The sequence below is a fragment of the Platalea leucorodia genome (genome assembly GCF_965183815.1).
Source record: "Platalea leucorodia genome assembly, chromosome: 4".
In the NCBI taxonomy this organism is placed as follows: Eukaryota; Metazoa; Chordata; class Aves; order Pelecaniformes; family Threskiornithidae; genus Platalea; species Platalea leucorodia.
Window position 1 is genome coordinate 47,377,177 of NC_138826.1, and position 17,702 is coordinate 47,394,878.

At 37.7% G+C, this 17,702-nt stretch overlaps 1 protein-coding gene across 1 annotated transcript; it reads left to right on the forward strand.

Annotated features, from left to right (window-relative positions):
* Nucleotides 1-8,590: 8,590 nt before the first annotated feature.
* Nucleotides 8,591-14,529, forward strand: MANSC4 (MANSC domain containing 4; the record flags this gene model as incomplete). The annotated part of the gene is made up of 3 exons (XM_082309163.1): nucleotides 8,591-8,819; nucleotides 12,707-12,841; nucleotides 13,841-14,529. The coding sequence occupies 3 exons, from the start codon at nucleotides 8,591-8,593 to the stop codon at nucleotides 14,527-14,529; spliced, it is 1,053 nt and encodes a 350-aa protein (XP_082165289.1).
* Between the last annotated feature and the right edge of the window lie 3,173 nt (nucleotides 14,530-17,702).

Sequence of the window (17,702 nt, forward strand, 5' to 3'; positions counted from 1 at the left end):
GACATCTGTTTTGGAGTCTCGTATGTTTGATGTATTGGTAAGTTAGCTCCTAACTGGTGAGGGATTTTTTCCATGTAGTCAGTTATGATAAGTTCTGTTCCCTCAAAGTGTTGACACCGCAGCCTGGGTAGATGGAATATTTCTTCTGTTGTGCCTGCACCTGCCACTCTGCCAAGGATTTCAAGTTCATCTTCCTCACAGTCCTTGAGGTTTTTAATAAACTGGATCAGTTGTATCATGTACTACTAAGTATTTTCTTCCTGCCAGCAAACTATTGAGAGCACTGACTTCTATAGCTTTCATCGGGAGCTGTCACATGCACGAGGGGTCAGCAGTGCTCTCTGTTGAATGGCCACTTTTGTAAAAAGCCTAAATCTGTTTCCTTAACCAATTATACTGATTGTCAGCTATCTGTGCCTTATCGAGGCTTATGACTGGGCAGTTGTGTTAAGTCAGAGCATGCTGACAGGTCAGTTCCCTTGGTTTTTTTACTATGCTAATCAGTCTGTATGATGTGCATATATAGTACTTACACTGCAAATGCACCAAGGCAAGGACTACCTTTTTGTTCCATATTTGTACAGATAATTTCATCTGTCTCCCTGTCTACAGCTATATTGTTTTATGCTAAGATCAATAATACATAATATTATACTGGAATCAAAGAAATGGTCTTGCTGTTTCATCAGCAATCATCTTGGTTGATCTCAAGAGAGTAAGAAATGTATTTTCCAGAGTTCAAAATGGAACTCTAGTGCTAGACCTACAAAGTCAAAATCTGTAGTTAAGAGCCATAAAAGACTTGCATGATCTTTGAAACAAATATGAAAGACCATCTGTCACTCTTCAAGAACAGGCTGAAGCATGAAACAACATGAAAACAAGTTTGCATCGTGGTAGATATTACATGAGTGCGTGATGAAAAAAACCATACCCTGAAGAACAAGACATTTACACAGAGAGGGAGACAAGGGCAACTATGCTCAGGTTTTCAATACCTAGCTTTTAGAGTTTGGCTTCTGGAGTGAAATCTTCAAGCCTGTTTTAGATACTTCAGGTCTCTCTCTACAGTGTCCAAGAGACAAATTTGTTTCAAGGAGAAGGAGTCTCAAGTGCCAACAAATGGAGCAGGAACGCACCAGAGAGTGTCAATAAGGGCTCTCTAGAGTTGAGATGGCCATTTCTGCTTGGGATTCACAGTCTAGACACTTTTTCCTGTGCTTGGTGCCTGAACTATTTTCTTGTAGTTAACACCTGAATTATTTCCAAGGCTGAAGAGAGATCAGTCTTTTCTTTTAGAAAGACTTGGAAATGGAAGAAGCTCTTTTACACAGCAGCTACATTGTAATAGACCATTCAACCATGATACGGAAAACCTAAGCTTCTGACCCTTTCTGTGCCTGGGCATAAATTTCTATAGCCCTCTGACTTTTCTACCTTAGCAAAAGCAAGGAAACACAGAGAGTCAGGACGGGCCACTGCTACAAAGGCAGGAAAGCCAAAGCCAGAGATAACTAGACAGAAGTAGCACTCTTTCTCTTTTGCACGGAGCTCAGCGCGCGCTTCCTGACTGGCAAGGCATGCGCACAGGGCCGGTGCAAGCCTGCTCTGTGTGCTAAGACTGAAGCCTGCTTACACTTCAAGTATTTAGCACTGCTTAGATTTACTTAGAAAACCATGGCCACTTGTTTTTCCTCCGTGAACCACTCAATGGCTTTGTGTGGTAAGCTGGATGGGTCTCCAGTCTGGTAAAGTCACAAGACACAGCAAAGGGGGGGTAACAGAAGTACCAGTGACTTGGAATCAGAATGACAAATGCTTTTCTTGGCAGAAAATCTGGTTTACATATACATGAAATACAGCCTGAATTTCTTTGTGGGTCTAACCCAAGATCACACAAAAAATCCACAGCAGTGGAGAACCAAATCCTTAAGCACCAGTACAGTGCCTAAAGGAAGACTGCAGTGGTTTTGTGTTTGTTTTAGGCAAACCTTCCCTTGATTCAATACAGAGACACTGGATAATACATGAGAACCAGAAAGTAACACCAACCTGATTGCTCTAAGGAAAGGACGACATCGAGGGCAAAAAACAAAGGAAAAATTGAATTCCTTTCAGCCTTATTAGTCTAAAATGTGAACTGGAACTAAATCAGGGGATATTTAAAATATACATGCTATCTAATATAAAATATAAAGTGCCACATTCTTCCCTCTGAGACGCCAGGGAATTGTACTGTACTGCCAGGGAACTGTGTATTGAGTAATAGTGGAATTACTCAAGAGAGGAATCAGTCTTTTGGAAATGATTCACCAGCTGCTGCCATTGTTTAGTATTTTCCTTGTCACAGGATACAAAGTAAGCATCTGTGGAACATAGGAAATATCCTGCAGTATTTCAGCATTAAAAATATCGGTGTTCTAAAGGATCTTGGCATTTCTGAGAGGAACTGACTGGAGCATAATTTTATTTCAACTGAAATCTCTATCATTTGTGAAGGATGAGCTGCTAAATAGAGGTAATTTCTTTTTTCAGATTCGCAGCCAAGAAAAGCACTTCTTACCCAATGCCATTAGTGATGCTATTCCAAAAAAACAGCACTTGTTTAGACTTTATTTCCTATTATTTTCTATTTATTTTTTCTGCTTTTGATGTACTTTTTAATATTTATATTAATATTTATATTATATATATTATATTATATTATATTATATTATATATATTTTAATATTTAATATTTATTCCTTGCAACGATTGTGTGTTGTAACACTACTGAAAAAATACTTGGAGTGGTATTTTTTTGGAATACTGATTATTTATTATCAAGTACTTAACTTATCCCTGCTTTAGTCAAATTTAGTGAGTGATTAATACTGAAGTGTGTGCTACTGAGCTCTCTCTGGGCAGCAGAAGGGCTGTTCCAGTAGTCTGTGTGCTAGTGGGCATTCTCTGTGGATCATGAGAAAGTTCAGTCACCAGACAGCAGAACGGAGGCCTGAGCATGTAAATCGTTACAATGGCGTTCAATCTGTTCCGTTTTTTACACCAAAGACCCAGAAAAGAATTTCCTTAAAACTCTCTCAGGTGAAATAAGTGTTCCTTGACAAAACCTGAATGGGGGTCAGGCTGCTGGAGTACTCTGCCTGCTGCTGAATCGCCTGTAAGGGATGTTTGTTCTGCACAAATGCATCATGCATCCCCAGCCAGAATTTTCTTGTGTAGCTCTATCTAGATGAGAGTAAACTGGGTGCTTTTAAAAGAGCATATATTTTTAAATCCTGGTGCAGACAGGCAGAGCTGGATTTTAGTACATAATAATGAGGTAAGATGAATGGTAACCCACATAGAAGACTTTCACTAAGTATCCAGCCGTATAAAATTCATCACAATATTGAAACTCCATCCCCTTTGCCTAGTTTCAAGTTCTGTCATAAGTCAGCATTCATTCATTAGAGTGTTTGCTAAACATTGTGCCTTTTGTCATAAACCTTGGCTCAAGTTTATATGTATGCCAGTAGATTTACATTTGTATAAACCTAATCTGGCTAAGACTTCTGTTGCTCTTTGTTTGAACACACAGATTCCAGCCTTCGTGCAGAGGTTTTACCAGAATTAGTTTGAAGCCAAGCTCCGAGAGAATCTCAGGGTCTGGCAGCCCCTTTGAAACAAGGGTTTAAAAAATGGTTTGCACAAAGTCACAGGAACAGAAACTGTAATATTTCACCTCTTTTTACCATGTTGCTGGGATGGGGCTGAAACCGGAATCTTGGACCCAACTGTCCCAAACCTTGGAGAAGGTCAGATTCATTAAAAACTTGATATATTGCTCCAAACCAAAATCTGACCACTAATAGCTGTTTTTGACAAAACAGTTCTCTCAAAAAATGCTGTTTTGTTGGACTTAAGACTTTTTGCAAGAATGTTTTGATTTCAAGGAAATTTTAAAGGAGAAAGTGAGCGCAGTATTTCAGTAATGTCAAAAAGATTTGCTTTGATATTTTTTCAAAGTACTTACATTTCATTATTTCATCATTCATTACATTAGTATTGTATACTTTTTATACTATAATAGAGTTACAGTGACATATTCTGGCATTATCAAAATACTTAGCTTAGGTAAAATTTTGACCTTAACACTGCTGTAATGGAAAACACATCTACATATCTAAGAAAAACTAGATAAAGACGATTTCAACACAGGCCTGAAACTCGATTTATTCACATGGAGTGCAACGCAGGCACAGAACTCCACTGACTTCAGCAGAGATTATTAGGACTGACGTTGCATGGGATTATGCTGCACATTTGATTAAATAAGCTTATTGATGTTCAAATGAGGACATAGACAGGTTCATAACTCACACGGGAAACTGCAGGCTTCTCAGCTGGCAGTTGTCATCTTTCGACTGCTGTGTCAGAGACAATCTAAAACACAGATGATTTAAGCTAACACGTTTGACTTAAGTGTAGCAGAGAAGTGCTTTACACAGTTAGCACTGGTCTCTTCCCACACTTGAGACAGGCTGGGTCAGTGCTAGCAGCAATCATTCACTGCGTACTTCTGCATCATCATGGCACCATCAAGGAGCATTGCTTTGTCACACCTGGGCCTCACGGAGTACCTCTCCCTTCTCTCCTGTAATCAGCTTGGGAAAGGGAAGATGCAGACTGGAGGCCCAACTGTCCCCTCTTGTCTAGTCTGCGTTTACATGAGGGATGTGTCCCTCTCTGATCATACTGGCTTAACCACCACTGACAGAACAGAAGAAAGGAGAAGCTATCAAAGATAGGCACTAGCCTTGGCTGGGACATAGCAGCTAACACCACTGTCTCCCATAGCTCTTCAAACAAACAGCATAAATGCCTAAACTTCAGCTTAACCCAGGACACTGACTGTCCTCCCCCCTCAGGGCTGACAGGGGACTTCAAGACATTCAGCAAACACAGGACAATAACAGTGTGGACAACAGATGGCCCATGAACAAAGCCAAAGTGCAGTGTAGTTTTAGACAGGCTGGTCTGACTACAGAATCAAAGCCTTGGCATTTTCAGTCCTTTTCGGGAACACTTTCCCGAAAAGAGATCTATATAGATCTTTCTGGTCTTTACATATTCTGAGTACTAGAATCATATATTCCATATAAGCTAAATATAGTTCCAAATATCAGTATGTACCCGTTACTTTATATGAAAAAGGTGTCTGCTTTTGTTTATATTTGGCAAAAAAAGAGTTAATGCCCGATGATGAATCCTTTGTGCTAGGAAGCTCTTGGATTGTGCCATTATCACTGCCAGCCCAGGTGGAAAACTTCAGGTACTGTTTCTGTTTATAACAAGAATCATTAAAAAGATCATTCTCTTCCTTTGTGGCAGGTATGTTTCTCTCTCTTTTACTGAAAGGTCTGCAAAGACATCCATGTTCTCACAGAAAGCAGGCAACTGTCTTTTTGTTTTCCAGGAAGAAATTTGAGAAGACTGACGAAAAGAATTACTAAATAACATGAAGTGCTGGTCTGATACTGGCCAAAGACTCCTTACTAACAGTAAAAGTCTCCTGATCCCTCCTTACAGAGCACATGGAACAGTCGGTCACTGGTTTGCAGGTAAGACTCGGGTATTTCCTTCTTGCAAAATGTTTGTGATTTAAAACCTCAGCATTAAATTATATATATGCATTTCCCATAGAAAAGTCAAAGTGAAATTACGGGCAAGGTGTCAGAAGACTCCAAAATTTCAGAGAGAGAACTTTTCCGTTTTTAAAGGAAATTTCCTAAAGCAGCCATTTATTTATTTATTTCAATCTCTTTATATTTCGTTAAATAAAGTTCCGCTGCAGCTATTCTTGCTTTTATAATTTATTCAGAAACAGAGAAGGGAGAAAGAATGACAAGTAATGAAAAGGAAAAAAGGCTGCTTGGTTGAAGCACATAGCAGAAGAACAAAATAAAAAACATGAAGGTGCTGAGAAAGAGTAGCAACATGTCTATTGACAAACAGTGGCAAACAAAAAAGAGATTTAAAATATAAGTTGAAAACATACAGATCTGTACAAAATGTGACTGGTTACCCAAGCCCAATTTTGCAACTACATAATTAAACATTATGCACAGTGAGTACTCACTGCGTTTGGTGACTGCCTCAATGGAAGTAGCAGGTACTTAAGAATTTGTTACTTTATTCAAAACAGAGAAAGACTTATTGAATGGTCTGAACGATGCTTAGGTGCTCAGGTGTGTTCACATCCAGTCTCGCACTTTATCTTAATGTCTGGACAGAATCCCACTGAAACTGAAAAATTTGCATGGTGTTTCAGGTCCATCTAACTGAAGTCTAACAGGGCTAGTCCTTTATTTATTTTTTTTTTTCCTGGAAAGGAAGAAGTAAACATATTTGTTATTTACACGTACACTTTGCAAGGTATCAAATGTATAAAGAGAAGCTGAGACAATGTAATCTTTATGTAACTACAAATACATATACTATTAAAGCTACCTATTATATCTAATTTTTTGTTCATGCAAATAATCCTATTTATTTCAATGGACTAAAGACACATTCAGCTTTATCCAATATAAATACTTGTTTTGTATCAGTTTAATCTTCTTGTTCCATGCTTCCCCGAGTTATTCAGAATCTTCTAGATTTCTCTTCTTGGAGATATGGGAAGAGTACGAGTGAGGAAAGCAATCAGGAATCAACATTTTTGCATTCAAGTCTTACAGAACAAAACAGATCCAAAATTCATACTAAATACTGGAGCTAATGCCAAAATACAGGCATATCTTTCAAAATTCTGAGTGTGTCCCATATCAAGTGATGCCTTGGAATATTTGGAAAGCTGAAACAAAAATTTTAGAAAAATACACTGTCAATAGTCCTTGTGGCAATGGTAGATAAATGCCTAAAAACATCCCTGTGCTGTCCACTGAATGCAAACTAACAGGTGTATTGAAACATATTTAAGGTTTTAGGTAGTGATTTTCACACAGAGATGAAAATAAAAGTAAAGCACATCAAACTACCAAAACTAAATAAAACAACACAAGTACCAAGAGCTGGTTTTCAGGACAGAGGCTTAAAGAATTACCCACTTACTTACACTCTTTCTTACAATTTAATTCACATATTCCCCACAACAGACATGCAATCTGCATAAAAACAGACATTTATTTGGAATCCTCCTAATTATAGCCAGTAGTTCCACTGAATAAATAAATGCCTTGCTCTTGCTATTGGATCAACAGGAGTTAACCTGCTCTGAGCTTTATTACTTTCTAAGGAGCTCTGTAAAGAACAAAATTGTGTACGTGTCGGCTCATTTCCAAACTGGGGGCCTTGTTTTGCAAAACACCAGGTATAATGACTAAAGAATTAAAATGAATTTAAGGCTTCCCCCCTACACCATGTCACTGATCTACACTTCATGTAGGACTGGGGAAGTTCCATGATTCTAATCTTGAGGGAAAAAAATGCCACCTAAAATATTTTTATATATTCAAGACACAATTTTTATTGCAGCCAACCATATTTCTACCTAATTCTCTCAAACTCACTGTATAGTCCATTGAGTTTAAATGAACTCATGTATTGTAATAGTTTAAAGCCTTTCTGTATGAAAGACATACAGAAGTGGGAATCAGGGATCAGACTGAGTCCTTTTAAGAAACAAAACACTTGGGAGTTTCAGGTTTCAGACCAGGTGCTTGAAAAATTACCTCCCTATATGCCGACTATATTTTTTTCTTGCACTCTCACAGGCCTTTTCCAAGCTCAAACATAAGCAGAAGAACCCATACGGACTGTTCAATATTCTTAAACTTATGGAAGATTAGGGGCAGGACTTTGATTACCTACCTAGTCCGCAGATGAATGTAGGTCACAGACTTCTCCAGTCATATTCCTCCATTCCTAGATCTTGGCAAATAAAATCATATTATTCCTGCAACCAAAACAGAGTAGGGAAGAAGAACAAATTTCCACCTCTAGCTGGCAGGCAGAATTAGATAGTTCAGTTTACTAGTAAAGAAGGAAACTATATTTGCAGCTACCAGATAATTCAAAAAGTGTTACGAAACTAAACCGAGCTGTTTCTTCTGTGTTGAGTGTAATAGTGTGCCTGAACAAAGTGGCAGACCTACCTGCTCTCAAGTGACTGTACTGCATACTTTCAGAGCTGAGGTGAAACAATATGCTGAGCTTACCATTATTCATCACATATTAAGGCTGTCTGCCTAGTTTAGTCTTAGAAGGAGAAGAAACACAACCTTGGGACGACAGAAACAAGTTATCTGAATGACTAAAAGCAACTTGCGCCTGTTGTCTCTCAAAAAATGTCTCCAAATAACGAAGTTAGAGAACAACAATAATAACTATTATAATCATATGTAGCTCATAAAATGGCTGCTTCCTTCCAGCAGCTGCCCAAACAGCATCATGGGAATAGTTTGGAAAAAACGTCCCCTGGCTCATGTCCCTGGCAGAATTGGCAGTATCCTCACCACCCAAGAGATTGTCTCTTAAAATGCTGGTCCAAATTTTAGTGCACTCGTGGAGGAGAAAGCGCGCTGACTAAGCCCATTACATTGAAGAGATGGTTCTGCTGGTGGCAATAGCAGAAGTGCTGTTGGTCCTGGGTTTGGCTGTGGAGTCAGACTCTCTCTGCTCACCCACTACTTTTTACAAAAACTGCTGGATCCGACGCTTCCCAGGTCTTCTGATTGACCTGCAGGAATCACAGAAGAGGGGAGCCCAGGTGCTGAAGATTTACGCAGAAGTCTCACCCCAACAGTGCAGCAGAGCCTGCTGCCTTCTGAGGAACGGTGAGTATTTGTCATCAAGATTGTGGCATACATTAAAATTTGCATCATGACGTATGAGGAAAAACATTTTGGGTAATTTTTATGTAAACATTCCTTTATTTGAAGAAGAAATCATGCAAAAAATTGGGATATATGTATTTTTTGAGGCAGGAAAGCAGAGCCACATTGTAACTGTTCCTCCATCTTCAGTCCTATAGAAAGGAACTTGAGAATCTGAATTTTTTAGAAGACCACACTAGAAACACATGAAAATCTTAGGGTCTGTTTTGAAATTTTAGATCTCTGTTACAAAGCTTGTGGACAATGTTAACACTGAAACTCTTCAGCATCTGTCACCATCTACTCCTGCAGAGAAAAATCAGTGACACTGATTTCAACAGGACTCTTCTTCATGGAGTGTAGTACTAGACTAGGACATGGTGAGGGAGAAAGGGGAGTGAACACACAATTTGTCCTTCTCTGAAATACAAGAATATTTATTTTCTTGGAGAGAGCACTCTCTTGTTCTGTGTTTACACCATGTTTCTGGTGCAACCCAGGTATAATGTTAACATGAACAATAAAGTTACAGCAATAAGTAACAGCAGTTATGCAGCTGGCAACCCCTTCTACCTAGCCTTGTAAACTCAGAATAAAAATAAGAAAAATCATTGCTTGTCTTAAGCCCAAGACTATATTTTCTCTGTATCACACTGCATCGGTACACTATAGGACTACATTTTAGGAATGTACGAGAAGATTGTGTCTGTGGTGCCTAAATTTTACTGCAAAACTCACAAGACTTGAAAGGTGTTTGGATATGGAGGATGAAAATGAGGTACCCGTTACTAAAAACAGTCAATATAAATTTTGATGAAATTTTGAATTATGAGCAAAAATATGACCTTGACAACCTGACACTCACATAACTGTGTAACTGCCAGCAGCATTCCTGGGAAGAGTCAACGTCTGTCTTAAATATTGTGAGGAAAGAACAATTATACACATTTCAGCAATGTTTTTCCTATTTGGACAACAAACTTTTTCTCACAGAACATGGGATAGGATACCTTACAGAGATAAGTAATGGTAACTTGGAATCTTGTTTTTATAATGTTACATTGTCAAGCACAAATTTGTTACAATCTTAACTAAAATAGAGACATTAGATGGCATTTCAAAGATAGGCTTTAAATGAGCTTTTGGTTTCCTTATAATCCCAAAGAGACAGATGTAGTCACTACCACAAATACTATTGCCAATAAACATCCTAATTAAGATTTCAAGTAATGTTGATAAGAAGTTTGGCAAGAGAAACTTCTTTGTTGGATTCTCAGTAATAGCACAGTTACTGAAAGCTAATCTTACAAGACAAAAAGAAATTTTGAAATAATTTAAAAACAAGCGATAAATTATGTTGTTTATATCTCCTCAAACCAATGCAAAATATCTTACAGCATGCTTTTAAAGTATTTTTACTGACCAAAGAACTATCCTTCCTTACAAAAAATAGGTTTGTGGCTTATTTTTCTTACCTGATTTTATGCAATAAAATCCATCACAGATCCTAAAGAGAGTATATCCACAGAAGCCAAGTTCTTCAGATGAGATACTTTTCTCTACTATTTAACAATATTTTCATAAAGCTTGCAAAGTAATCATTAAAATGAAAAGCATTTATAATTATGTTGTGCTAAAACCCAGAGTTTCTAATGACAACAGAACTCTGCACAAACTTGGAAGATTGGAAAGGTTTTGAAGATTTCACTCCTTCCTTCAAACAAATATATGTATTTTCAGGTGTCTTATATATGCTTAAACAAGATAGTCTCTGTATCAGAAACTTGAATAGTATTCATGTATCACTCTGAAAAACAAACATAAAGTATACTATGGCACAAAACATCCATTCTTTGACGAAATCCAGAACATTGTATACCTGGGTCTGAAGGCAAGGGTACATACTGCTATATGGGATGCAAGTGAAGAACAGTTTTCTGTTGGAAGAAAAATCATCAATGTGAACAAACATCTGAAAATTGTGTTTTTTCAAACAATGACTTAAAAAATATCACACTGTTAGTGTTCACGGAGTGTTTAAGAATCCTTGAACAAAAGATACCACAGAAAAGCAAGTCCTACATAAGTATTTCATAGAAATATTTGAAGGGCTTTGTATTTTAAACTGTTAACTTATGCTAAAAATGATGCAAAATATTTACTGATGCCTAGAATTATTTCTATATTCAGAATTATTTTCTTAAAAATAGTCACTGGATTTTAAATTCCTTTATCTGTAGAAGCCAATGTTTTTTATATATATCACCTGTAGAAATGCCTGTACTCATAGAATCAGAATCATACTCCTCAGGAAATATATCAAAATAGTTACGTACTGGCTAAATGTAGTGATAGGACAAGGGGTAACAGCTTTAAACTGAAAGAGGGTAGATTTAGATTAGATATAAGGAAGAAATTCTTCACTATGAGGGTGGTGAGGCACTGGAACAGGTTGCCCAGAGAAGCTGTGGATGCTCCATCCCTGGAAGTGTTCAAGGCCAGGTTGGATGGGGCTTTGTGCAACCTGGTCTAGTGGAAGGTGTCCCTGCCCATGGCAGGGAGGTTGGAACCAGATGATCTTTAAGGTCCCTTCCAACGCAAACCATTCTATGATTCTACGATTCTATGAAATATGCTTCTCCAACACTACAAAATGTTTCTAATCTTTTAAAGAAAAATGTAAACCAATTGGTATATAATAAAGACAGAGCTTTGTATAATCCCTGTAAGATTATAATTCTGTCTCCCTCAAGTTATGTTCTTCTATTGTTTTGATAATCATAAGCATGTTTGTACCAGTCTTACTTTCGTAAGTATCTACTGTAAACTCAAGTTCCTGTGACAAATAACTGGAAACTGATAAAGCCTAACTAGAGGTAGATACACGATATGAAAATTGTATCAGTGAAAGAAAAATTGGTGATTATCATATTTGATTTAGCTTTATCTTGCTATCATTCCAGTTTAGGATCTCAGTTTTACTTGTAAATATTACTGTTTCTGTTTCAGCTAGGCAGACAACCTTGATCTTTATATGTAAATAGCTAAAAAACACAAGACAATTCTGTAACAGCACTTCTGCTGTGATTTTTCCTTCCATAGAGCTGCTGAATTTGTATTGTTCAGACAGAGTGCATTTTCATTGTAAATTTTTATTTAACTAATTGTATAAATTTATAAATTTTTTGAAAATAATGTTTCTCTCTTAGGGCAGATAAATACATTACGACGGAAAAAATTATTTTCAAGGTATATGTTTACTACGTTAATCTATGATGCAGTACTGAGGCTACTGACTGAAAAAATACAAGTAAAACAGAAAAGACAGTAAGCATGGGTTTAGTGTATTTTCTTCCTTTTCTCATTTGTAGGTATGTCACTTACTTATTGTAGTTCAGGATGTTTTTTTAATAGTCTGGGTGAAATGAATGGTTGCAGTCTAGTTTCATGTAGACAGGTATATTACACAAGAGCAAACATCTCAAAGTTGTCTTCCTTGATAACTTTACTTTTAGAAATGGTCCACTCACTGCAGCTGAGACATGAAGGAAGGCAACTGGTAGGAGGACTACAAGCTAAAGCATATGATTTTATTTTATCAGAGGCACATTTAGAATTCAGACAGCTATTCTATTCCTTCTTCTTAAAATAAGAATATAGTTATAAGTAGTTCTACTTTATTGACTAGGTGCTTAATTAGTTTGCACAATAATGAGAGAACCACAGATTTAAAGCTCTATGGAGCTGCCCAGCACTAATGATCTTCTGATGTTAAATAACATAATAACATGCAAGATACAAATGTTCATTATGCTGATAAGCTCAACTTTATTCTTTTTGTATTACAGTTTCCTGCAATCTGGCAGTGTTCTACCACGGAGCTATTCATGAGAATATGAATTGCCTGCACATGTCTTGCCCAGCATTGGAAAGTTGCATACTAAAGGCTAGAATCAATGTCATTTTGTACAACATCACAACAGGTAACTTAGCATTTCGTTTATAAAGGATGAAAACATAGCAACTATAGGAAATGTTAAAATTATACTAGGTCAGCTGCTGTGCTAAAAGATCTTCTGAAGTAACATGCAATGCTAAAAACACATACAACTTTTTTCCTTTTTCATCAATGTACCTGCTTCTAAGAATACTTTCCCCCTTTCTTCCATTCAGTATTTGAGAAAGGACCTTGAAGATACACCTTGCTTTCAAGATTCATTCTCTGAGTACCTAATCAATACTATGCTTGGGGAAAATACCATACCAGATCTGAGAGACTGAGATGCAAGGCTGCCCACTGCTCCATGTCCCCAGATCCAACCAGTAGCAAGGCCGAAAATGTATTCCCATTAGGCACATGCACAAAGAGCACATATACATACCACAAGTATACATACATACACAGCCAGCCACACAGGTTACACAGACATATGCATAAAGGAGACACATGAACACAGGCAGCACCAAGAGCCGCGTCCTGCTTTCTCTGGCTGCACAGGATGGAGATCTGCTAGTGAAGATATACATATACACATAGGTGCAGTGCGAATCCCCCCAGCAGCTGGGCTCACGTGCTCAGTCTCTGCCCAGTAGCTGCCCCTGTACCCCAGTGTCCCCTGTTGCTGGCACCCGGACGTATGAGACCCTGAGGGTGCAGCTCTCCTCCAGGTGCTGGTGCAGACTGTCACACACACGCAGAGCTGTCCAGGACTCCCCTACTCCCCAGTAGCCTAGATCCCTCCCTTGCCTCACCTTTGGTTCCTTCCCTAAGCACCCCACAGTAAGTCCCGTGCAATCCCAAAATGCACTTCCCTTACATCCCATAAGGTGTCCCATAATCCTAGTCAGTGACACTCCCAGTCCAGAAGGTGTTGATGGGTATTATTTGGGCTCCCTGACCTACCATTATCTCCGTGTGTTCCTTTTGTGGGTGTGCAGATGAGCTTTTATCATATAAACTAACATTGTTTATGATTTAATAGGGATTGATCCAGATCTTCTTATTTTTGAAAAACTGACATCCGAAGAGCCAAATACTGACTCCTCACTGAATAAATACGAAAGGCAAAACAGCACAAAGGCCACCGAGTGGGAAAGGTGCCAGCATCATAATGCCACGTCAAGTTCTCTTCTGCTCCAAGCTCCACCTTCTACCACTAGCCACGGCTTAACAGCAAACACTTACACCTCCAGTACAAGCCTGATGGCAAAAACCCCTGAAATTACCACTTATTCCAGGGCAGAAACTTTTCCGCTGGATGACCACTTTGCTAAGAAGATAAGCATAACTTCAGTAAGCACTAGGTCAATCACCAGCTCGGACAAAAAGACTGTACCCTCAACTTTGATATCCAAGTCTGCCGAGGTATTATCCCACATGCCCACTCCTCCTCGTCTGAACAGCAGTAAACAACACTTAAATGAAACCAAAGGCTACAGTGGTAGGAATTATACTTCGGATAATGAGGCACCTGCTTGGGAAGCTGCAGCTTTGGGTATCTGGTTGATTCCTGTTGTTCTTTGCTCTTCGCTCCTCTGCCTTTGCTGTTGTACTGTTGCTTTCACAGCAGGGCGTTGCAGAAATAGAAGAGGTCAGTATAAGCCCGTAAGGAGAAGAAGAACAATGTCGAGACAATTCATAAAATATACTACTGTCAAAGGTAATTTGTAAAATACTGTCACCATCCTTGTTTTGGAACAAACAGCTTTTTAAAAATGAATCGAATATACCATCTTATTTCTTTTACAGAATCAAAGATAATTTTTTCAACTGATGGTTTCGGAATCTCTCGATTGTAATTTAATTCTTAACAGATGAAACAAAATTCCCCTGTCTCTTTGGGTAAGAAGTACACACTTATGGCTCCCACTGCATGCTTAGAGGTGTTAAAGCACACTTTCGTTCATAATCTGACCCAGACTCATGCCTAACAAACAGTATACACTTTTCCTAACTTAAGAGAGCAGATTCACTGCAGCTGTATGTCTTCTTTCCCCTGACTTTGAACTAACCTGAGAAAATTAAGGGTAAGTAAGTGCAATCAGTAAAACTGACTGAAGCTTTATAGTATCATAAAATCATTTAACTCTAATCATCCTTTAATTGCCTCAGATCTAGCTGTTTCTATAAAAACTGTCCATTCTTCTCCAACTGAGTTCTAGACTGACCTTTTTCCCCTGTTTATATTGAGACAAAACAATTTAGCCAGCACTCTTTACTTCTTTCAAAGAAAAACACCAAAACCAACCCAAGTCCCCAAAACTACTGAATTCTATTAACTCATACCCAAACATCTGATCATTCAGTCTTTATGCTGTACTTTCCCCCCACTTCTCACTTCATTCTTCTGATAACAATCACTTCAAATGTTTTTCAAGCCCCTCCAGAAGCACCTTCAGATTTCAACTACTTCTGTAAACTTACTTGCTCTACAATGCATTGATAAATACATTCTGTTACTGGCTAAGGAAAACACAAACGTGGCTAACATTTGTTCATGCCTTGTAATTAGCATCAGTCTGTGTTGTCCACCTTGACTTGCTTTTTCATGCCTACTCATATTTATCCTTTATGTCATTAGCTTTTTAAAATAAGAATAATCATTTAATGTATGTTGCACAGGAATAGACAAAATGTTTTGAAAGTTCTAGAAGTTATCGTTATAATAAAAAATCCTTTTTTTGTTTCCTCATCCTCAATACTCTATTCATGAAAGTGCTTCTCCTGAACATAAATCAAGAGACTAGATCAACAAGGTAGCAAGGTATTTCCTTGCCTTACCTTACTCAGGAAGTTTGCTTAGCAAAGCAAACATTTTCAACAGTAACCAGGATTGTTCTTCTTCTTTTAAACTTGTTGACGTCTCGGAGTTTCTCACTTTCTTCACATGCTGTAAGAAGTTTCTATTTCCCAGACAAGTGTAAATGTTATAAAAGGAAACAATAAAAAATAAAACTGATTGTCACATGTCTATGTGGCAGAAAATTATTTTAAAACTAGTAAGATTAATGCAATGTTCAAAGACTTCAGCGATGAGGTTGTAAGGCCACATGAATACCCAATTATAGTTGAGCAGGTTGGTTTCAGAGGAAAAGACCTCTCTAAAATTATATTTTAACCCACATTGCTCAGCACTGTAGCTTAGAAAACTGAAATTTAAAAAAAAACTTGTTTATGTATTTGATTGACCTTATATGCTAATTTATATGTAATAGAAGAGAGACTGACACAGGATAAGAACATTTTAAAGGAGTGGGGTTATTTAATCAGTTGAAATAACACAAAAGAAATTCCTTCTATTTTAGCTAGAAAAACTAGAATTAGGTATGATTTGTTTTTAAGGGCAGTTCTATGCTTCTATGTAAAGTGATACAAACTCTAGAGATGTACCCACTGCATGATGTACTTCAAACTTCAACAAACTGAATTTTATCATCAAATTGCACTTTTCTAATTCATCACATGGCTGAATCTAGCACATAGTTTAACTATCACTAAAAATTTCAACTAAGAATGATGAGACCCCAAGGGCTCTTCTGAGCTAGAGGAAGTTGACATATATTCTTTTCCAGGTTTTTAACACCAAAACGAAAAGAACTAGGAGAAAGGAACCAAGATACTCTATATTGTATCAAAGGATGAATGGGCTGATACTGTAAATAAAGAACATATTTCTCATGTGCTCATCATCTTTGGGTAACCTTCGTGCATCTGACCCCAAAATGGAAGTCTCAGGTCTGATTCATTTTATTAGGAAACAAAGGCACACGTATGTCAGAGGAAGAACTCGGTTTCTCAACTTGTAGATTACTGCGATGTGCTTTATATCCTTTCACCAGAGCTTGCACTGGAAACGGTGTGATGTGCACTGAGATCGTCAGTTTGATCTTTTTTAGACTAGGAGCTACAGACCAAGTGGTTCAGGATTCTCTTTGTACAGTGCTCTACCAATTAAATTCTGAAATAAATGCTCATGGCTCAGCGAAGCACCTTTCTGTTAAAGACACAAGCAGGCATAACTGATTTCCATCTACAAAGCCTTAATCATAAAATGAAAAGTTTGCCAAGTTCATGTTTTGATCTCCACCACAGATGATAACATTCAGAGGCTTCACACATCATGACAACCTGATCAAATATATTAAATAAACAAACTGATTAACCACATGCTCCAAGTCAAGTTGTGGTACTTTTCTTCTCACTCAGTACTGATGACAAGCACATTTTGTCATAGGATTCTCCCACAAATACTTCAGCCAGCATTGTCACATCAATTTGCAATGAAAGTGCTTTTTAAATTATTTTTTCTCCTCATAATTTTTAAAATCATGTAACCAAGGAAAACACATTTTAAAACCAACTTAAATCTAAAATGTAAAGATATATCAAAAGCAGATCTAAAATCCAGCTAGTTACCTTTCTGCTTGTCTATTCACTATCATCACATGAATAAACATCCAACGTAACACAGTAATACATAAATGTCTTATGAAATTGTTTCTTTGTTTGAAATGGTCAAAACAATCAAAACGGTGAAGCATATGTTCGCTGCCAAAGAAGGGCTCAGCAAAACCCGCGCTTTGAAGAACTTTGCATTTTTATATGAATAAGAGTTAAAAAACCTAAACCTAGACTCAGAAAAACACTTTGTTAGAGAACTAGATCTGCACTCTGCGATGCCTTTCTTCAGGCTGAATGGAGCCATTAAAATTCTGCTTGTGTTCACATTATAGTCTCAGTAGCTCCCAGACAAAGAGAAGATGTTACTTGAGAAATCAAGGCATTTCAAACTGCACAAACTTTATTTTCAAGATCTTGCAGCACTGAATTCCAAATATAATTTA